This window comes from Alexandromys fortis, unplaced genomic scaffold (genome assembly GCF_014885135.2).
Source record: "Alexandromys fortis isolate MF-2015 unplaced genomic scaffold, M_Fortis_MF-2015_v1.1 scaffold_56, whole genome shotgun sequence".
Classification (NCBI taxonomy): domain Eukaryota; kingdom Metazoa; phylum Chordata; class Mammalia; order Rodentia; family Cricetidae; genus Alexandromys; species Alexandromys fortis.
In genome coordinates, this window is record NW_026067935.1 from 1393941 (window position 1) to 1417872 (window position 23932).

The 23932-nt window shown below is 44.1% G+C and overlaps 1 protein-coding gene across 10 annotated transcripts in view; it reads right to left on the reverse strand.

Moving 5' to 3' along the window:
* Nucleotides 1-23932, reverse strand: part of Sfswap (splicing factor SWAP) — a 75857-nt gene that overhangs the window by 30773 nt on the left and 21152 nt on the right. For all 10 annotated transcript variants that reach the window (XM_050146288.1, XM_050146287.1, XM_050146292.1 and 7 more), the window contains one exon: nucleotides 625-865. In XM_050146288.1, the coding sequence (XP_050002245.1) occupies nucleotides 625-865 (241 nt within the window). The remainder of the gene's footprint in view (nucleotides 1-624; nucleotides 866-23932) is intronic.

The window sequence follows — 23932 nt, forward strand, 5'->3', positions numbered from 1 at the left end:
GCACCACTGTCAGTGACAACGCAGGAAGCTACGTGTGGCACCCTGTAAGCCCAAGGCTAGAGAGTGGCTTACACAGCTAGACCCTATCTCCAAAACTAACAGTGGGAATTTACTAAAGAATGATGTTCAAAGTCCTATGGGTAGGTTCAGTCTTCCTCCCAATTAGTATTCCCTTTTAACTATGAGTTACTTCTTAGGAACAAAACAAGGAAAAGACATTAAAACAGCTGGCTAGCATGGCTCAACCTCCTTCACTCCATGTTTACTTCTCAGCAGTATGGCTCTAGGTGTCAGTCCCCAACTCCTCCCATATGCTAGGCTAGTGATCTGAGTGATACCCCTAAACCACAGTTCACTTTCTAAGTCTTAGAGAGAGGGGCTTTAGTCAGGTTTTTCTGCCGCCTCTACTGGACTTGAGACACATACAGGGGCCCTCCATGGGGCGCTGAGCACTCCTGTCCTTCTGCCATCGCTGGGTTTTACAGAGATGCCAACTGTGTAACTGGTGGTCTCAAGGAGTGGCCAACAGAGCCCTACCCTCACCAACTATATAAAACTCTACAAGCTTGACAAGAAAACTGGTGTGCTGCAGCAGTCACCACACCGGGCAGATGGCATGAGTACCTTGTGGTGGTGGTTGTGGAGGTAACCCCACTGCTTGTTTCAGCTGTGGTTGGGGGTGGTGGAGGTGTGGTCCCAGGAGGTGGTGGTACAGTGGTAGTCACACCAGGTGAGTTGGACACGGTCACTCCAGCAGGAAGGGTGCTGTAGTAAGTAGTCACATCAATCCCAGGTGGGGGTGGTGCCAGGCAGTAGGTGCCATCTGGCAACATGTAGTAGCTGTAGTACATGGCTGCCACAGTTGCTGTAAGAAACACATTCTGTGAGCAAAAGACCAACGACAGGTGTCACAGCTTGAATCTATAATGTCCCTCATAAGATCATGCTTTTGACACTTGCTCCCCAGCTTACGGTCATTGGAGAAATTGTGGAACCTTTAGGAGGTAGGCCTGATTGGCTAGAGGTCTGTTATTAGTTGCAGGTTTTTGACAACCATTTCTTGGTGCCTGGCTCTGGCTGATTCCCTGCTTCCTGCTCACCACAATGTGAACAGCCTCACCTTCAAGCACCACATTCCACAGTGAATCGAGACACTGTGAAACTTTGAGCTAAAACAAATTCCTCCTAGTTCACATTGTTTCCATCAGATATTAGATCACAGCAATGTGACAATTACTACTAAAACAGGATAACAAATGACTAGGAAAGAGACTCTGGCCAAGTGCAGCATCGGTTCTGTCCACTCCAGCCACACTGCTTCTGTATCTTTGATAGGTTCACACTCTGGAATGAGTGGACAACAGGCAGGCACAAGAACACTCACTGCAGACCATGTGGATTTTCTCTAAACCAACCCATCTTCTTCCTCTGTGCAATAAGGGCAGGTGTGGAAGGCCTCTCTAAATGTGGAGTGAACCCTCCCCCTGCAGGAATAATTGATGGGTGGCCCTCTTTCCACAGGGCTGGCCAGGTAACTCCCTAAGTCGCCCCTGCTCGGACACTGACTACGCTTTCTAGAATCTGTTTTCACTCTACTGCTCCTTTAGAAACTGCTGTCTACACATCCTGCATGGAGTCACTGTATTCAGCTCAGAAGTCCAATGCCTCTGCAGCTGCTTCTAGCCTTTCCTGTCAGGGGCACCGAGGCAATAGGCAATAGGCAGGCCCTAACAATGGCACGAGAGCCAGGCTTCTTAACGGTCTATTAGCTCATCCTGCACACTTGAGCCCCATGGGCTTTTGGGTCTTACCACCCCAAAATCACACAGGCCCTCACTCTGTTGCTTCTGTCTCTGGTACATATGTGAAATATCTCTGCTTGTCTTGAGGCCCCTCTTAGATTTAACCCACTGGCTCCTGTTTTTGGAAATCCTCCCACAGTTCAAGGCAGAGGTGGGAACAGATAACCTGTGGTAATTCCTTGCAATGCTAAGACTGTGGGCCTGCTACTGTCCCAAGGGTGACACATCTCAAAAACAGGGACAAGTTCTTGGCAGCTCCTGATGCACTCAGCAAGTAGAGCTTAGCTGTGCTGTTCTCAAATAACCCAGTGCTGAAATAGCACCAGTGACTATGGCTCACATTAGCCCATTCCTGCTGGCTCAGTCTCCCTGGCTACACAACCTGAAGCAGTGAAGTTTACAGCTCAAGCATCTTATAGCCTTGTCACCAGCTGACTCCAGGACACAGGTTCCTATGCAGCTATTTGTACCAACATCATACCATACCAAGTTAAAAACAAAAGTCACACATACAAAAATGCCCCACAAACATACTCACAGACTTCCTCATTTTATAATATAAATTACAAATACACTAATTGACATTTTATAATCTTACTTTAAAGCCTTCTGGTAGCCTCTTTCAAAAAACGTTAATACTACTACCAATCAAGTATTATGTTTGTATTATCTTTGCAAAAACTTCGCTTACATTTAAAACCACATAATGATTTAAGGTTTCATATTTTGCAAGATAAAAAGAGTATCAGACATCAGGCAAATAAAAATGTAAACTTACTTAATACTACTGGACTAACCATTCAAACACAACCTACAACATTATTCAAAAAGTCACACACAGAACACAGCAAGTCATGAGGTTAAATAAGATGTTACTACAAGAAAAATGGGGGTTGGAGAAACGGCTCAATGGATAAGAACATACACTGCTCTTGCAGAGGGTCCAAATTCCGTTTCCAGCACTCACACTGGACAGCTTATAACTATCTATATTTCCAGTTCCAGGAGATTCAACCTCTTCTTGTGGCCCTCACATGCACAGCACACATACATGCAGGGAAACTCACACACATGAAAGATTCCCCCAAACCAGAAACCAACAACAAAAACTTTAAAAGAAAAAAAAAGTGACACCTACAACCCGCGATCTGAGTAGTGGAGCCATGCAACACATGCCTCCCTGAGCCATGCCTGGCACAGGGAGCTACCTGTGCTCTTCAATGCTAGGCTGCTACCTCCAGAACCTGTCTCCAGAGGCCTCTGCTGCTGAACTTTCCAACGGTACTGCTTTTTCCCCCATCTTGACATGGGATCTTGCTCTGTTCCCAGGCAGGCCTCTAGGTCTTGGAGTCAAGTGATCACCCTTCGTCAGCTTACTAAGGCAGCTCACCATGCCTGGCCAGAACTGGGTTTTTAACCGAGTGAAACTATGATGTGACATTATGCTAAATGTATTACATGAGAACTAGAAAAACACACTAGATGAACGAGAAACTCCAGCAGTTGCCCAGGCCATCTAGACAGCAACACGAAAGGTGAGCTCATAACATGGAGGCACACTCAGGAGCATGTCTCCAGCTCTGCACAAGCTTACATGAGCCATACTCCAAGGCAAGGCTGGTGGAGTCTGCCTAATAATCCTTTACTCTGTTCTTGAACTTGCTGTATTGATGGAGGAAGGTCATTGGTTAATTATAATAAACCAACTGCTTGGCCTCATAGCTTAGAACATAGATGGGAGGAGTAAACAGAATAGAATTCTGGGCGGAAGAGGAAGTGAGGTCAGACTCTGCTCTGCTCCCGGGGAGACCCGACAACTCTGCTCTCTGGAGCAGAGACACCATGCTCCACTCTCCCAGGATGGACGGAGGTTAGAATCTTCCCGGTAAGCGCACCTTGGGGTGCTTACACGCATTACTAGAAATGGGCTAGTCCAGGTGCGAGAATTAGCCTGTAAGGGCTAGAGTTCATGGGCCAGGCAGTTCTTAAATAAATACAGTTTGTGTGTTGTTATTTCAGGCATAAGCTAGCCAAGCGGCCGGGGTGTTGGGGACGCAGCCCCGCCGCTTCCTATTTCAACACTGTATTGTGGAGGACAGACTCAAGCCCCTCAGCATCCTGTCCTCACCTCCCCAGTGGGGACACACACTCAGCTGATACAGTGCTGGAGAGACCAAAGCTAGGGATTTCTGCGTGAGGCAGCCACTCTACCAACAGATCTACAGCCCAGCCCTATCTAACCATCTTCCAGAGCCCTTTAACTCTTGCTGACAGTCTGAGCATAGGTGTGTGGAAGAAAATGCACAGCTTTCCTGAGACCTTAAGGCATGCCTAGGACATCAAAGTAGAGATGTTAAGAAGTTCACAGGTCATCAGCTGAGTCCTTCTGAGATGCAGCAGTGACCCACCCTCTAGCTCCCTGGTGATGCACCCTGAGGTCAGGTACCAGGCCACTCTGACTTTGTCCTGAGGCTACGTACCATTTATGCAATGTCCTTCAACCTCCTTCCCACCTCTAGCTGGTTGGCAGGTAGTCCTCAGGCTTTTCTAAGGTCAAAGGCTTTGTATTTTAGCCCTCTGATGATTGCAGAATTCCCATCTCCAGCTCTGGGCTGAATCTGTCTGAGAACTGTCCACTCAGCACTCTGATCTGGAGGGTTCAGACATGTTCTAAACCAACTGTGTCCAGAACCGCCTTGGGCTTTCATCTAAACGCTTTTAGTCCGCAGTTCTGGTCGAGGGAATGCCATGCCTCCGGTCAGTTTCCTGGATCTCTTGGCAATAACCTCTGCCCAGTGTCTGTCTGGGAGGTACTCCCAACAGTCCTTCATCTCCTCTTCTGGGGCCTCTTGAGAACTACGCCACCTCATCCCAGGTTTCTCTAAGTCTTTGGTCAACCACTGATTGACCTTCCTAAAATCCTTAGTTGGAATCAGGTGTAGGCCCACTGTGCTGTGGGAACATCTGCCACTGCAAACAGCACTGAGCCTGAATGGCTGTTTATTAGTACACACACGTTAACACTCATAAAGGTTTAACTTGAAATCAGTCACAGTGAGAGAGTGACAACAGAATTAACAATGAAATGGAGCTACTACAGTAATATATGTAATGGAAGTGAACAGGATTATTGTGCAAACACCCCACTGTGCTGTGCACATCCTTCTTGGGGTAATAAATGAATCAGTATCTATGTGACAGGTGAGGCATTAGGTGACACAGGCACTTTAAAAGTGTCATTTGAAGATGAACTCCATGATACAACAGTTGATGATAATTCCTAAGTGACCAGCAGGAGGATAGAATATACAGTTGGCCAAAGGGACGGTCAAATCTGGATGGGAAGGACTAAGATAATGTGAGATCTTAAAATACAATTTATAACAGTGCACAACTTAAAACTTTTGAATTGCTTATTTCTGGAATTTTCCACTGAATATTCTCAGACTGTAGATCCCATGGAAAGCAAAACCGCAGATGCAGGGCCTGCTGTCTCTTCACTGTTGGCCATCTGTTTTGTTCTCTAGAATGCTGTGACAAATGGAAGGACTCCGTCCAGGCATTCCTGAGATGGCACTGGCACAGCACACTGTTCAGTGATGTACCAGTCGCACAGGAGACATCAGGGAGTCTTAGCCTAGGCCAAGGGATGGGAAGTGGTAGCACAGAACACCCCAAAATTGGAGGGAAAAAAAAAACACAGCTATATCGCAATTTGAAGTCCACCTACTATCTATCCAGAAAGAGCAAGAGTCTCAGACATCCAAGGATTAAAATAAGAAATATGACTCCCCGTGGAGTCTTTTGTGGCAAGTTACTGGAGGATGTGCCCCAACAAACAAAACAAGAACCCCAAAGAGACTGTATGGAGCTAATCTAGTCAGGTGATGGAGAAGCCACAGGAAAGCCTAGGGCTATAAGCTGAGAACACAGTCTCAGACTAGAGTGGCAGACTGGGAAACAGCTGCCAACAGCCAACATACAGGTGCACACTGGCTGATTGTCCTACTGTCCTCAGCTTCAGAAGCAGTCACTGAGACTTGAGAGATGGCTCAGCGGTTTAGAGCACTGACTGCTCTTCTAGAGGACCCAGGTTCAATTCCCAGTACCTACATGGCCAACTGTCTGTGAGTCTAGTCCCAGGGGATCAGACACCCTTACACAGACATCTATACAGGAAAAACACCAATAAATAAAATTTTAAAAAAAATCTTGATTGGTGGGTCTCTAAGGATATTTCCAGGAAGAATTAAATGAGGGGAGAGGACCCTCCCATGACCAAACAGGAAGAGGTGGTCCAAAGGAAAAAATCATTGCTGCTGTGTTTGCTTCTTGCTAGTGAGTGCATCCAACTCTCTTGGTACTGCTGCCATCATTTGACTCCTGCTTCTTTGGTCTTGCCACATAGGTGGAAGATAGTAAGTCCCCAGTAGTCTTCCAGGCTTTCAGTTGGGACTGCAAAGGCATCCAGCCGCTTGTAAAATGTGCACCTATTTGTTTCTCAGACTCTTCACTGGGCAGACAGCTATTATGAGACTACCCAGACTGATCTGTGCCAGGATAGCGAATCCTCTTTTGTAACATACACACTGTATTCTTTTGTCAAGAGTATCATGTTAATACAGACTGTGGTACCAGGAATGAGTCCAAAACAACAACAACAATCTCTGTAACAAGTCCAGGCTGCTCTGCTACTTGGGCTATATGATCCAGCAAACCTGATGATTCTTAAGGTGTCAGTGGTACGTAAGGATGGTGTTTGGAGCCTTTGGCAGGGCCCCAGAGGTGAATCACAGTGGAGGCCTTTGGGATTTTGGGGCAAGGCTTTGTTGTCATCTATAAACAAGAGTTTCTTTGAGAGACTGCTTTTGGCCTGCTACTGGGTCTTAGTGGAAATGACAATGTACTACCAAGTTATCACATCACTTGAACAGCTCATCATAGCCTGGGCATTACCTACAAAGTCATGAAGCTGGACATGCAAAGCAGCAATCCATCATCAATTGAAAGTGGTATTTATGTGACTGAGCCCCAGCAGGGCTAAAGTCACATAAAGAAGTTGCCCAAATGCCGATGGTTCCTATTCTTGCAACAATGCCTTTTCTCCCCAAGTGTGACCTCATGAGGTGTGCTCTGTGACTGGATAACCAAGGAGGACAAGAGTCCATGAAGAATACAGTAAAGGAAAATCTTTGTAGTAGGTACAACTTTGGTCAAAACGGTTGTATATTTTTAATTTTTATTCACTATTTCATTTTTTAAAAATTATTTTTCTCTGTATGCATCCATGCTACTGTTGTGCATTGAGGTCAGAGGACAACCTGTGGGAGACAGTTCACTCCTCCCACTATGAGGGTCCTGGGGATTGAACTCAGGTTATCAGGTTTGGTAGCAAGCACCTTTTACTCAATAAGCCATCTTGCTGGCCTTATACACTTTATTTGGACAGATGTGCAATTATACAGTACCTGCTAGGCCATACCCAATGGTTTGGGTGAACAGCTGGGGACTTGGAAGAAACATAATTGGAAAATTGGTGAGAAAGACATTTGGGGAAGAGGAATATAGATAGATCTCTTCAAATTAAGTGAAGATACTTGTGTCCTATGTAAATGCTCATCAGATGGTGGTATCAGTAGAAATGAATGTCAACAAGCAAGTAGGATGGCCTGTTCTGTAGATAGACATCAACTCCTTTCCCTGACCATTCTTGCCATTACTCAATGGACCCATGAACAAAGTGATCATAATAGCAAGGGTGGAGATTATGTATGGGATCAACAACATGGACTCCCATTTGCTAAGGCTGACCTAAATACATCTGATGCTGAGTGCCAAGGAACTCATTTCATACTCAAAGTGTGGCAGTAAGCACACACTCTTGGAATCCACCTGTCTTGCCATCCTAAAGCAGTTGGCTTGATAAAATGGTCGAATGACCTTTCCAAGACAAAGCTACAGGACCAATTAAGTGGCAGTAGCCTGAAGACTGTATATGCTCTGATTCAGTGTACAGAATATGGTAGTTTTTCCTGTAGCCAGGATTCATGAAGCAAGGGGTAGAAATGGGTCTGGTACCACTCACCAATACCACTAGTGGCTTTCTAGCAACATTTTAGCTTTCTGTTCTTGCAATCTTATGTTCTGCTAACCTAGATGTCTTGGTTCCAGAGGAAGGAATGCTTCTGTTAGGAGACACAAGAAGCACTACAACGATTCAATTAAACTGGAAGCTAAGACTTTCCCCTGGCCACTGAGGTTCCTGATGTCCTTTGAGGCAACAGACTAAGAAAGGAGTTACAGTGTTATTAGAAATAATTGATCCAGACATCACAAGGAAACTGGACTGCAATGGAGGAACAGAAGAGGAGGGTCTTTCTTGGTGTGACCATGTTCTGAGTAAGCAAGAAACTGTAACAACTCAATCCAGGCAGGATGATAAATGAACTAAAACCTTCAGGAGGCTGAGGCAGGAAGGACAAAAATTCTAATCCTTCCTGTATCATGAAGTAGTTTCAGGTCACACCCACAGGTAAAAAAACCTGGGCTTGATGAGTATATGAATAGGTAGCAGAAAAACATAAACCACTATGGCCAAAAGACCAATCACAAAAATGAGGAATGTAATTGCCAAGCACGCTTCTGTCTGACACTGTTAAAATGATCATAGATTTAATAAGCAGATATTTATGTTTTCTTTCTTTTCCTATTCTGTTACCATATAACATAAAGAAAATGTCAGAACTTAAGTGTTATATTATACCTAAGTTATACTTGGAAGATAGCATTCTTCCTTTTGTTATCTACTCTGGGGGGAAAAACAAATATGTTTTTAGTTGTACATAGTACACTTATGTCACAGCAGGTTGAATCATGACTTAGTTATCATTGTCATTTGGAAATTGAGCATGATATAAAAAGTGGGGGCAAGTTGACAAGGGTTGACTTATGATGCTTAATCTTGTCAACTTGATGGCAAGCAACTTGACAGAATCAAATGAGAACCATGCCTCTGGAGGCCTGTAAGTGCATTTCCAGGAAAGATTAACAAAGTGGACAGCATCTTCTAATGGGCAGACCAGATAGAAAAAGATGTCTGAGGCAAAACAGTGCTGCGTGCCTGTCTTCATTTCTTTCTCTCTTAAAAAGTTTTATTTATCTTTATATGGATGGGTAGTTTGCCTATATGTTTGTCTGTGCACCAATGTGTGCCTGGTGCCCTCAGAAGCCAGAAGATGTTAGATCTCCTGAGACTGGAATTACAAGTGGCTTAGAACTAAACCTTGGTCTTCTGGAAGAGAAGTCAGTGCTTTTAACTGCTGAGTCATCTTTCCAGTCCCCTGCCTTCATTTCTTGCTGGTGAGTTCATCTAACTCTACTGTTGCTGCAACTGCCATCTTTTGTTGATATCAGACTCCAGTGTCTTTGGTCTTCCAATATATACTGAAGACAAGCAACTCTGGAATCTTCCATGTCTTCCAGTCACATGCATTCTGCAGTTAATTCTCATTCTCTGCAGCATGTGGAGAGCAACTCCTGGACTACCCAGCCACTACTTTGTAAGTCATTCTAATGAATCCTTTTTAGAATATACATTTAAATACACACCTTCAACCAGTTCCATCCCTCCAGAGGGATAAGATAACCAAAAGAGAAACCACCAGATTGGAGTATTAAACTCTGGACATGAGGAAGCTTGAGGAGCACATGTGAGTGAAATCAGATTACTGTCTGTCACAGAGGAAGATCTCAGAGCACCTAAATTCAGGATGTGGAGGAACGGAGGTACAGACACAGCAAGGGCAGGTAGAGCCCCACCCAATACCAGAGACCAATGCCACAAGTAATCCTGGAGCCCAGACTGGCACTGGGAGGGGGAGAACAAACACTTCATAACAAGCGTGCACTCGACTTTCAAACAATAGATATATCCTACTCTAATTAAAATAAAAATTTAGCATATACTAATTATAATCAAAGAAATGAGGAACATTTTACCCTATTCATCACATTCTTGAGCTTACAGCAAAGAGGAAGCACATTATTGACACCCACCCCCCCAATACTTGTAACTAAACAGAGTCTTGTGTGTGCCAGGCAAGTACCCTACCACTAAGTCACATTTCCAGCTCTTCCTTCCTTCCTTCCTTCCTTCCTTCCTTCCTTCCTTCCTTCCTTCCTTCCTTCCTTCCTTCACGGTTTTTCAAGACAGGGTTTCTCTGTGTAACAGCCCAGGCTGTCCTGGAACTAGTTCTTGTAGACCAGGCTGGCCTCAAACACACAAAGATCCACTTGCCTCTGCTTCCTGAGTGCTGGAACTGAAGGTGTGTGCCACCACCGAGCTTATTTATCTATTTTTGTGTGTGGTATGTGTGTGATGCATGCACGTGAGACTATGGTTATCAGAAGTCAGAGCAGGACTGGGTGTCATCCTCAGTTGTTTCTGCTTTACTAAATCAGTTCATCATTTCGGCTAGGCTGGCAGGCCAGTGAACTCTTGGGATCTTCCTGTCTCTAGCCCAATGCTGTGATTACTGGCATGTGCAGCCACATCTGGCTTTTATGTGTGGACTGGGGCTTTAGACTTAGGTCCTCATGCTTCCAGACCAAGTGCTCTTGACTACTGAGCTACCCATCTCTCATTTTTTCCTTTATTATTTTGAAACAAGTTCTCAGTAAGTTGCCCAGGCTGGCCTGTAACTCACTCTGTAGCCCACATGGGCCTTGATCTTACACCCTCTTTCCTTAGCCTCCTGAATAGCTGGTGTGAAGACCTGGAACACTAAACACAGTAGCATGGTCCCTCTCGGTGACTTTTTGCCCCCCACCCATTTGCTAAGTACTGATTTATGTTAGCCAGCTGGGCATTATAGACATGCAACTGACAGGGTGAGCCACCTCAACAACAGGACAGTTTTTAAGATGGAGCCATGGGATCAGAACCTTTGCTGAGATGGTGGTGAAGCTGTTGCTCCTATCAAGATGTGAAGAACTAAAGAAGTCATCTATTAAATGTGTGGGGCACATGGCTGCTGACATAGCATCGATGAGGAACAGGCTGGCAAACACAGCTGTACTTGGGAATTTCTACCCAGGACAAATCAATTCACTCTGAAAGCAGACACAACTAAAGCGCTCCTTTGACTCAGCCCTGACTGCATCTTGATGACTGCCGACAGACAGAACAGCAGAATGTGCTGGGAAGGCTTTCTGATGCTGTTTAAGATAACTGGTGCGCTAGTCTACAGCTAACAGCTAATGACAAGAGCTCAGCAGCATCTGGAGTTCATCCTCCCAGATCCACAACCCTCTGGTATTCCTAGTTTTTTTAGCAAGCAACCACCACTAGCAATCTTGGCTTGATTGCTAATCCCTCCTGACTTGGCTCTCCCCTCCCATCTATTTTGCCCTCAGCCATTGGCTCCTATTGATTTCTGTTATACCTCCTCTGTTATCCCAGACAAACTGATGAATTTTCTGCATAAAGCTAACAATAAAATATTTTATGCAAGTTCCAGAACAAAAAACCAATACCAAGTGTTTCCCCAAGAAGAATGGTATACTAAAAAGGCAGTTTCTTAACAAAACAGATTTTTAATAAACTAAAATGTATAGGGCTCCATATAAAACCAGGGAAATGAAAATGCAATCTCATGCTAGCACATAATCATGATGCAAAATTGCCTAAAATTGCAGTCTTCAGAACGCACTCCTGTAGAAGAGTGACAGACACATGGATACTTAGACAAGTTACCTTACTATTTAGGACCAAGAGTGGGGGTTAGCAAAGTTTTGTAGGGAGACAGATATTGGAGAATTGGAATGATGGCTTAGTGGGGAAGGGTGTTTGCTGCCAATCCAGACTCACAAGACCCACGTGGTAGAAGGAAAAACCTGATTCCTGCGAGTTGCTCTAGGACTTCCATTTTCCTGCCATGGCATACCCATACCAGTATATACAGATACACAAAATCAATTAAAATGTAATAAAAAGATAGACACAGGCTGTGTACCTGCAGGCAAAGCTGTAGACAAGATGTAGCTCCTTATACAATGTGAGGAGATGAGAACAAATAGCCATTTCTACTTCTATACAGCGTCTGTCAGTAGCAGGGGTTGTCTGGGACCTTGTCGCCCTCCCACCTTAGTCTCCTGACTGCTGACAAAAGACTGCTACTTCTGGCAGCTCAGATGTACTACTGAGGAGACTGGCATTCTTTTTTTTTTTCTTTTAATTGAAAAATTTTCAGCCTCCTCCCCCTCCCCCCATTCCTTTTCCCCTCCCTCTCCAGTCCAAAGAGCAGTCAGGGTTCCCTGCCCTGTGGGAAGTCCAAGGTCCTCCCCCCTCCATCCAGGTCTAGGAAGGTGAGCATCCAAACAGGCTAGGCTCCCACAAAGCCAGTTCATGAAGTAGGATCAAACCCCAGTGCCATAGTCCTTGGTTTCTCATCAGCCCTCATTGTCCACCATGTTCAGAGAGTCTGGTTTTATCCCATGCTTTTTCAGTCCCAGTCCGGCTGGCCTTGGTGAGCTTCCAATAGATTAGCCCCACTGTCTCACAATCTTATACAATAACGGAACTTCTGGAGGCATTACCATCCCTGACTTCAAACTCTATTACAGAGCCACAGTATTGAAAACAGCTTGGTATTGGCATAAAAACAGAGAAGTTGACCAATGGAATCGAATAGAAGACCCGGATTTTAACCCTCAATCCTATGAACACCCGATTTTCGATAAAGGAGCTAAAAGTATACAATGGAAGAAAATTCAACAAATGGTGCTGGCATAACTGGATGTCAACCTGTAGAAGAATGAAAATAGATCCATATCTATCACCATGCACAAAACTCAAGTCCAAATGGATCAAAGACCTTAATATCAATCTGAACACTCTGAACCTGATAGAAGAGAAAGTGGGAAGTACTCTACAACATATGGACACAGGAGATCACTTCCTACGTATAAACCCAGCAGCACAGACATTAAGGGCAACATTGAATAAATGGGACCTCCTGAAACTGAGAAGCTTCTGTAAAGCAACGGACACTGTCACTAAGACAAAAAGGCAACCTACTGACTGGGAGGAGACTGGCATTCTTCATGGATTACCCTCACCTAACAAACTCTGCACCACACATCCTGTGCAGACATGGGCTGATGGAGCTCACTCTGGCTCAGCTGATGACAACCCTGGACAAAGGCTGCAGTCTTGACACTTTCTACAGAAACACTTGTCTGTCTCCCCAACACCACAGGTTTTATTTCAGAAAGCCAACTTAAAACAAACAAACAGACCAAAAACAAAAGAAAACAAAACAACCAGCCAAACAAACAAAAACCTGGTTAAAATGCTTCTACATTTGGTATCTGAAAGTGTCAAAGTCTTTCTGAAAGCCGGGAAAGTCAAAGGAGTAGCACTCCTCTTGATCCCACAACCATGACTTTCTTGATTTTGAGAAAGGGTCTCACTCTGTAGACTAGGTTGGCCTTGAACTTGTGGTAATCCTCCTGTATCTGCTTCTTAAGCATGGAGATTACAGGCACAGGCATGAACCACCATACCTAACTTTTGGTCTCACACTCTTTTCTGCCCTCTTGATGCAGTGGCTGCACAGACAGGATGGTGAGTGTGTTCCTGACACTCTTATGGATCTACTCCCTACCACTCTGCAATGCTGTGCTGAATTAGTCTACACCACTGTGACCAAAATCCCAAACATAAAGAATGTAAGGGAGGAATGAAGCTAACTTGGCTCATGGTTTCAGAGATTCTCAGTTCACATTATAGTAAAACAGAAGTAAAGAAAAAGACTGCGGATAGAAGGCAGGGCAAACCCCACATTCTTCAAAGGCTCTATTGGTTTCTACTTTTCATCCCCTCCCAATAATGCTGTCATATTACCAGGAGACATCAAGGCAATGACTGACTCCTGGTTAGATCAGAGTCATCATGATCCATTCAACATGGAAACACCTACCGGTATGTTCAACAGTTTAACACACCGTTTCCTGTGGTTTCTCAGGAAACACACTCCCAAACCAGCAAGCAGTATGCTTCATTCACCTCCTGTAATTAGTTTCTCAGCACAATCAAGATAGCAATCTTTGGGCATATGAATCCCAACACCATAGTTACACTCACTCCTTTTTATCTGCAATGTAGTCAGTTTCACAAAGCATAACTTAGGCAAATCTGCAGGTGACTGACTGCCAGGGAAGACTCGCTCTAATGCAGTGGTTCTCAACCTGTGGGTTGTGACCACTTGGAGGGGGTGGAGGCCTAATGACCTTTTCACAGGGATCACATACCAGATATCCTGCAAATCAGATTTTTACATTACAATTCATAACAGTAGCAACATTGCAGTTATGAAGTAGCAACAAAATAATTTTATAGCTGGCGTCACCATAACATGAGACACTGTATAATGGTTGCAGCATTAGAAAGGTTAAGAACTAGTCTAGAGCATTACAATCTGGCTTGCTGCCAGAAGCTGGCATTTCTCATGGATGTGTTTTTCCAGGACCAGTGTCAGGATGGTTATTACCATAGCAATCTCAGTGTCAATGAGATTATCATCTTTTCCCTGACAACAGACGCCTGTTGCTATCTGCATGCTGCAGCAGATATTGTAAGGGCCTCCGCAAGGCCCTGCCTCCTTCACACTAAAGATGAACTCAGGGGAGGTCAAAGTGACTTTAGCATGAATGTTGGCTACTGTCACTGCTGAATCCTTCCTTTTCAGATCAGGAAAGTCCATACATTCTGTGGATACTGAAAACCTTCAAGGTCTCCAGAGGCAAATGGGGAAAAACTGAACTGAGAACCCAAGTTTCTCTTTTCCATGCAGTTAGCTCAGTTCTTTGGAGTCCTTGCTTCATCCTCTGAACTCAGGTACCTGACTGTCAGGAATTCCCAGAAGATCCCTTCCTAGTCTAAAGCAGTCAGCACTTTCTAATACAAAATCTTCTATTACAGAGGAGAAAAACAAAGTCAAGCAATCTCAAAACTCCTTAAAATGCAGTGCCTACAGTTTTTAAATAGAAAAATGTCATTGTCCTTCTCATAACAGGCTCACCACACTGTCTCGAGGACATCCCATCACAGCAGAAGACTGCTGAGGTCTGCCAACAGGGAACATGCACTATGATGTTTGAGAAAAGGAACACCATATGCCACACTAGTTTACCCACCCTGTTGAAACTTCCAGACAAGCTATAAGATGTCTCCATGGCTGGGGAGATGGCTCTGTTGTAAAGTGCTTTCGCAAGAGTGTATTGAAGGCCCAGAACCTAGAGGAAAGTGCAATATAGTGGTGAATATTTATAATCTCAGCTAGGGAAGTGGTGACAGGAGGATGGGTCCCTGGGGCTCTCTGGTCAGGCTGTCTAGCCTAATTGGTGAGTTGCAGGCTAATCAGCAACTCCATCTTAAAGGACGTGGAGTGTATACATTTCTAAAATTCTCTGACAAATTTAAGAGCACACATGTACATAAAAGCACACATGCATGCACACTCACAAACACATTATATTTTTTTTTAAAAGTGTCTTTAAGAAAAGACTTATTTTGATATCACCAAGTGGGAAATTGGGATGACATCTGCAGTGGTACATGAAGGTCACATCTGGGAAGAGCCACCAAATGCATCCACTGCATCCAGTATGTTTAAAAACTCCTTCTTTCCTTGGAGGATTAGATTTTCCTCTAGAAAAGTCTCTCTAAACTAAGAATTCATGTGTGTGCATGAGCGAATGCACACATGTGGAGATCAGAGGTCAACAACAGGATTCTCCCTCAGTTCACATCTCCCTCAACTGTCTTCTACCTTATCATTCCAGATTATTTATTCCCTAAGCAGGGGGTCCTGAACAGGAAGTCAACAACTGAGCAGGTCTCTGTTCTGGATCGTGGACGGGATGTGACTAGCTGCTTTAAGCTCCTGTCACTGTGCCTTCCTTGTTATAATGGACTGTGATCTGGAACAGTGAGTTGAACAAACCCTCTCTCCCAAGTTGTTTTTCATCAGAACATTTTACCACAGCAACAGAAAACAAACTAGAACAAAGGGTAAGTGTACAGAGACCAGGACACTGTCAACCAAGCACGGGTCAGCATAGGCTTACCATCTGCTTTTTTCACAGGCTCCAAGTGCAAAATTGCATATATATATTTAAACATTAAAGGGAAAAAAATCAAGCAAAATAGTTGTTTTATAATAGAAAAAATGTGGTACTCAAATTCTGTTGGCTACACACAATTTTTGTTATTGTTTCCCTGATAGTGTTTCGTGTAGAACTTGTGATCCTCCTACCTCTGGTTCATATAAAAATATTATTGTTATCCAGTTATCTTGTCTATGGTCTATGGCCATCTTCATCTGACAATCACAGAGGTGGGCAGCTTGGTAGACATGCAGGACCTGGGAAGCTGGCAATGTTTACTCTTGATATCTAAGAAATTCTGGCCCTGGCCCCACTGTAGAGCTTTAGAAAGCAGACTGAAACACTAACACAGAACCAACACAGTGTGAACAGACTGACCACAGAAGACAGAAATAATCACCTGACACCAAGGGGAGGCAGAGCCACAACCAGGGAACAGAACACTCACAGGAAAAAGTGTCCAACAAAAAAGGGAATGTGTGCCTTCCACTGAAGGCACACATGGGAAATGCAAACTGACTAAGCAATTGGCATTTAACCTAGTGGTATTCCCTGGTGCTCAGGTGAAACAGCACACAGCTAGCTAGTGAGCAGGGAAGCCTTTTCCGGAAAACAGGGCTGAGTCACTATCTATGCTGTAGATGAGTGTGGCTCAGTAGATGCTGTTGCTATGTATGTTAACAGGCAACAAACACTTTCAATCATAAAAGAATTTAAGAGAAAAGCTCCAGACCCAGCAGACAAAAACTAGTCAAGCCAGCATGTGCCATCCCACGGTTCTCTGTGGTGTTAAGGGTTACACTGGGCTCTGGTTCGCAAAACTCTGAGGAACAGAAACGGGTATCTAAGAATCTCACACCCAGACCAAGACATGATCTTCTTTTATATGAAAGTTAAAAGCTGGCTTTTTTTTTTCTTTCTTTTTAAACTGAGTCTTGGTCTCTATATATGTCAGGTTGACTTCAAATGCAAGAGCTTCCTGCCTCTGCTTCCTGAGTGCTCCAAGTACAGAAGCTACTGGGCACCAGCAACCAGGTACCAGTGGGTATTTGTTTTCCATTTATGCAAGGATGTGCAAAGTTCTAAAAAGTCCTTGCAATAGAGTAGCTATGAGACACAAAAACATCCAAGAGATGAATCAATGACACTCAACTGGAGACACTGCAGGAAAAACACTCTAGTCAGCCACAGAACTAAGGCTAAACAAGCAGGAATTACAGTTATAGACAGAATAGCATTTATGTAATACTCATAAAATCTCACAACATGAAGCTAATACTCCTAACAAAAACTAGCAATCAGGGATGAGTAAAGGGAACATGGACCCAGGTACACAAGCTAGGTAAGTGCTTTACCATTGAGCTATAAAAGCCAGGGAAGAAAATTATTTCATGGGGACTCATTCCCTCCAAGACAAAAACACGTAACTTTCCTCCTTGTCCTTACTGGTGTCATGACTGAACCTGGGATTCTGTGCCTGCCATGCAACTGCTCCACCTCGGATCTCCAGATCTCTATTTCTGAACTAGAAAGAGTTCTTTCAGGGCCGAACAGCTGTACCTACAGTTCTGCACTGAGTTTAAATCACAGGGTCTGCGGCTAAGCTCAAGTAAAATCTCCTTCTCACCAGAGCCCACACTACTCAGATTCTGCTGCGCAGCCCCAGCTCATCCCTCTCCTCGTTGGCACGGTAGTTGCTTGGGCTTGAGCCTCATCAAGGATGCTCACGAATGCCAAGAGGCACAGAGCTTTCCTTGCTTCTTCCTACCTCCCTTGACTAACAACTACACTCATAAAAAAAAGAAAATGCCACAGCTGCAGCAAACCAACTGATTAAACACTGGGATAGGGACCAGTGAGATGGCCAAGTGGGTAGACAGGATTGCTGCCAAGTCTGACAAGTGAATTTGATCCCTGGGACCCACATGATGGGTGAACAGAACTGATTCCCACAAGTTGTCCTCTGACCTCCCTGTATGTGCTACATTGCACATGTGAGCACACACACAAATAAATTTAAGAAATATAATAACACAATTTAAACCAGGATAAGGCTAGAGAAATGGTTTAGCAGGTAGAAGAACTGCTTGTGCACAGGACTGATAAACTGATTCCATAAAATTGTCCTCTGACTTCCACAAGAACACCGTGACACACACATCCTGTGTGCACATGGAGAATATTTAGTCACAAGGAATACTTTTAGTTATTTATAGAACATTATACAAAGTATTGTTGGTTCTGACAGTGGACAGTATTTCAGCATTAATGCCTCTTGCGTAATTTATTTATACTAGTCTATAAGGATTTATTGCTAAGTAGCAAAGTAATATAGAATAGAGCTTGAAAAATGGTTCACTACCAAGCTAGAAATAAAAGAAATTGTTAATTTTATACATCTACGTTTAAAGGGCTTCTAGAAAAAAATTCACAAAATAAAAATCAGCTATTCTATTTCACAGGCTGTCCAAATCCAGGAACATTAGTGGAAAGTGAGTCAAAGGAGCCTGGGTACATCCTGAGTTGCTGAGTAAACACCACAAACAGAGCAGAGTCACTAGATAATCAGCCTACGGGGCTGAGTGTCTAGACAATAGCTGGCTGTAGAGGCAGTTTTGAAGTTGTACATCAATGTCACAGCTGTAAAAAAAACCCACTCTGGTCAGTAGTGGAACCCTAATCACCATATATACCTGAACACCTAAGGCTGGGGAATGCAGCTCACTGGTATACTGTTTTTCTAGCATGCATGAAGTCCTAGGTTTGTCCCTATCACCACCTAAAACCAGGTATGATGGTGCATGCCTGCAATTCTAGCTGGTGATGGAAGCAGGGAGTAGGAAGTTCAAGGTCATCTTTGCTACAATAGTGAGTTAAGGCAAGCTTAGGTTACATGAGACCATGCCTCAAAAAAACAAAACAAAGACCTGCATGTCTGTTGGCAAGGGGTCCATATCACTTTAAACAAGCAGCTCTTGAAAGAGGCAGGCAAAGCAGCCACCACTCCACCTCAGTTTCTGTCCCCAGTTCTCAATGGCACTACCGACGTCTTCCCCTCCACCATGCTGGCCTTCTTTCACCCCTTCCTCAGAAGCTAAACACTCTGTGGGCCCTGCAGTAGTGCAGGAACTCTGCTAGCATCAAGCTCCAGTGCCCAGAGGATGGACAGGGAGCAAAACACCTATGTAGCTCTTGCCATGCTCTGTTAAACTACCTCAGCCTTTGGCTACGTCTAAAGCCTTACTTAAAATGGATATCCTTAGAGACTAACGGGGATACACTGGCCCAAAGGATGTGTATTTTAGATTAATGCCATTCATACCGCCTGTTCACATACACGATCCCACTGATAAAACACTGTCTGTCAGCTTCCTCTTCTATGCTTCAGTGATGTCTGCTTTTTCATTCTTTTTCGTTAAGATGACCATGACTATGAGTAAAATATTTCAGTGGCCCCAACCCAACTGCGCTGATACACAGTAGAAACTTCCTAGATAAACCCTTGCTCAGTGGCTGGGGAGCAGCTGAGCTGAACCTTTAAAATGGAAGCACGGTCATTTTTCACCTCAGAGCTATTTGTACCAATTTCTGAACAGAATGACACTTATTTCTCATTTGGCTGTGAACATTATTGTACATTAAACATTTCCCCTATTTTCTCATTAGTTTCATAAAATAAAAGAAAATAAAATACCCATTCATAGATGTAATCAAGTGTTGGCTACTGGCTACTCTTCCTTATCTGGGAACCTCCCCCATCTGGCTCTCGAATACAGAAGTCAGCTGATAGCCATCCACACACTCTAGCTGGCTCCGTTTTCCAGACACTACTCTTGACTCTTGATGCCGTCTCCTCTCCAAGGACTCCTGGCTGTGCCGGCCTTCAGGCTCTCTGTGCTTCCCCCTCTGCAGAGCCAGCTAGTGCTGCTTCTCTGTGCTGAGACTGCAGGAGCTCCCTGAGCAGCAGTGGTTCCACCTGACCTCGGCAGCCCATGCCAGGACATACCCGGCGGGGTGGGCTCCTCTTTGGAAAGTTGAGATTTTGCTTTTTACCAGTCTTTCTCTTAAACAGTTTCTTTTTAGTTAAACTTACTGTAATTATGTATTGTGTTAAATTTTATGCCAACACACAATTTGAATAAGAAGAGAATTACTGTTTCTGTGATTATAAAGTTGAATGCTTTGGAAAAACTGGATAAAAAGCCAAGTGCTTTCAAAAGCTATTATACAATTACAGGAGAGGAAGGAACTGTGGAGGTCTAAAAAAAAAAAAAACCTACAATGTGGTACCATAGTACTTGGTACCTGCTTCTCAGGACAAAAACCCCAAAGGAGATGGAGAGGAGGGTGAGGGATGGGGAAACTTTCTGGAGTCCAAGGAGCAGCTATGACTCAGGTCTGAAATGATGGAGAAGAGCACATAGGAACTCTTATGGGGAAGGAAGGAAGGAAGGAAGGCAGGCAGGCAGGCAGGCAGGCAGGCAGGCAGGCAGACAGAAAGAAAGACAGACAGAAAGGCAAAGAAAAGAAAAGAAAAGATTGGGCCAGTAAGACAAGGAAAATGCCATTCAGCCTGCAAGCCTAGCAATCAAAGTATGATCCCAGAACTCTTGTGAAGGTGGAAAGAGAGAACCAACAGTCATTCTCTCACTGCTACACTTGTGCTGTGGCATATGCACACACGTTGTTACACACACACACACACACACACACACACTAGTAAAAAGATAAAGATCGGGGCTGGAGAGATGGCTCAGTGGTTAAGAGAATTGCCTGCTCTTCCAAAGGTCCTGAGTTCAATTCCCAGCAACCACATGGTGGCTCACAACCATCTGTAATGAGGTCTGATGCCCACTTCTGGCCTGCAGGCATACACACAGACAGAATATTGTATACATAATAATAATAATAAAAAAAGATAAAGCTCAATCCCAGCCCCTAGGGAAGGTCAGCCTGGTAATGGTGAAACCTTCTTCTGAGGACTGATTTCAGGCCCACAACTACCATCTTCAGACCTATTTTTACTACATACTTGTTTAAGGCATCAACTATTTCATGGGCCTCATAGCAAAATAACATTTTATTATGTTAGCATATGTTCCCCTATATTAAACTTCTTTTCACATTTCTCATGGTCTGCCTTACTATTGTTTAGATAACTAGGGAAATTTTTACTAGAAGGAAGAGAGAGAAAGAAACCATCATTGTAAACCACCCTGAGTTTCACTTGACCATTACTGCAATGTGGAATCTTAAAATACTATGGAAATAACTATCTTCAATGTTTCATTCAGAACATAATAAATTAACATCCTAAATGCACAAATGGGAAAATAAAGGCCTGCAGAAGTAAAGACACTCATGCAGACAGGGTTTCACTCTGCAACCCTGGCTGGTCTGGAACTATGTATACCAGGAAGGCTTTCACTCACAAAGACCCACTTGCTGGGATTAAAGGTATATGCCCTCAGGCTTACGGTTTAAGATGTGCTTTCATTTATGTGTGTATGTATGTGTGTGTCTATGCCTGCTTGTGACTGCAGAGGTCAGAAGAGGGTGCTGGATCCCTTGGAGTTGGAATTCCAGCCATTGTAGGCTACCTGACGTGGATGCTGTGAAATGAACTCAGGTCCTCTAGCAATACGTGCTCTTACTCACTGAGCCTTCTCGCCAGCTCTCTTCTTAATGTTTTAAAAGTTACTCACTAGTAATCATTTCTGAGAGTCCTATGTACCCCTGGAATAAAGCAAGAGGGCACTGTACTAGCAGGTCAGGCATGACCTTTATCTACACGTGCAGACACACGACTATTTAACACACTAGTACAATAGCCTCTGGAATACCAGTACAGCAAACACCAAGTGGGCAAGCTTGGTAAGGAAGGCATATATGGGCCTGGACAGCCAGCATGATCCCCACAACTCCTTGACAACAGTTGCCTTGCATTCCTGTTCCATATTCATATTCATTAGCCCCTCAATCTGCCAGACAAGTTCATTCTCTTTATAAGAACCAAAGGCTGTAATCTTACTAAGCCTTGAGGCAAAACAGTAACTCAATGTATCACTGTGGTTCTATGCAAGAACCACACCAAGCAAGCACCTGTTCTCTGACTCAAGTGCAACAGAGACCAGGCACTCACCTTGCATTGAGTCCTGATACTGCCACCCAAGACCCCAAAGTCTCAGGCACTCCCCGCCCCTGTCCTGTCAGCAAAGTTCTAAGAACTGGTGGACATGAGCAAGGTTAATGAATGATGGTGGTCAGTCACACAGATGCACGAGTGGGAAAGGAGGAACTCTCAACAATCTGTTGGATCTGACCCTGATACATACAAACCGAGATAAGTCACAGGTCACTGTCTGTAGGCAATGCTCTAAATATTATAATCAATTACCAACCTTTGAAAGTTTAACAGTAAAACACATTTGAAAGATGTAGATTATATGGGTCAGGGAGAGGCTCAGTGGGTAAAGTGCTTGCTGTGCAGTTCTGGTAACTTGAGCTCTGGCCCCAGAGCCCACATAAAGGCAGAACTGACTCCACGAGCATGTGACATGTGCACCACTCCACCATGCACACACATTAACAAATAAAAGGAAAAAATGTTGAAAATAAGAAAAGTCAAGGGAAAAAGGCTGATGCCATTCTGCAGGGCCCCAGCAATTGCTTGACACTTAAGCAATCTAATTGCTGTATATGGATGAATTTACCACAAAAGAACTAAAATCAACAGCTGCGACTGGTTTTCTTCTACTTGGCTGCATTTCTAAGTGCTGTATTAATGGTTGGCTACAAACCAAGTGTCACCTAACTGAGCAGAGCCACAGCTGCTGTGAATGACCATCAACGGACCAGACAGAGATTTGGATTCAAGCAACTCTGGCAGCCTACAGCACCGTAAGACAAGAGCAACAAGATGATGCAGATACTCAAAGACAAAGAGTACAGAGGGAAATGAGAGTTTCAGGCAGGTACCCAGCAGAGCTGGAGCCCTGGAGAGACCAGGGCTGTTCCTAACTGCAGCAGTCTCACCACCAAGGATGCTGGGACTTTTCTGATGTTTTTTGAGCAGTTTCATTGAGAAACAGATCCTAGGCTCTAGCCACTGGGACTGGCTCTGCTGTAAAACCACAAGTTCACCTCTTGTACCCAATGATCTTTTAGATCCTGGGCAGGAGGTTGTGTTAGTGGCTTTGAGGGCTCTGATCTCTGTAGCTGATAACAGGAGCATATCTAAAACCTATCAATCCCATATAGATCTGTTTGTTCTTACAAAGTACAGGTATCTAAACAACCTATTCTTCCTTGTGTCCAGGAGGCTTCATCAGGCCTGATGTCCTTTTTGGTCCTTGAGGGCACTGTAGGCAGAACTAGCCCTCAAGCAGAACATGGCAAGCCTGCATGGTCCTTTGACAACCTACACTGCCAGAGTTTGCCCCAGGCCACTGTTCCCACTAGACTGGGAATGATGAGTCAACTTGTCTACCATGCTGCCTGGCCCACAGGGTCTGTGCACCACCACAGCTGACCTCTGTGTAACTTGTCAACCCTTTACTGACAGAATTAGTTTCCCTACCCTCAATTTCTATTGCTCTCTTTTATGGCTATAAATAGATACAGGAACATGAATAGACAATGCATTTGATTTAAGCAAATTCAAGATAGTCTTGGAAGAGGAATGTGGGGGGATGGGCAAGATGGATGGCTCGGTTAGTAAGCTGCTTGCTGTGCAAACACAAAGAAATGACTTTGGATTCCTAGCACCCATGAAAAAGCTGGGAGCTGCGACTTGTGCCTGGGAGGTAAACACTGACCAACCAGTCTAGTTAAACCAGTGAGCAATCCTGTCTCAATAAAAGTAAGGTGGAAGAGAGCAATCCAATCCAGAGAGGAACCCAACATTTGCAGGACACACGCATACCTCCTAACTCTATACATACAAAAAAAAAAAAAAAAAA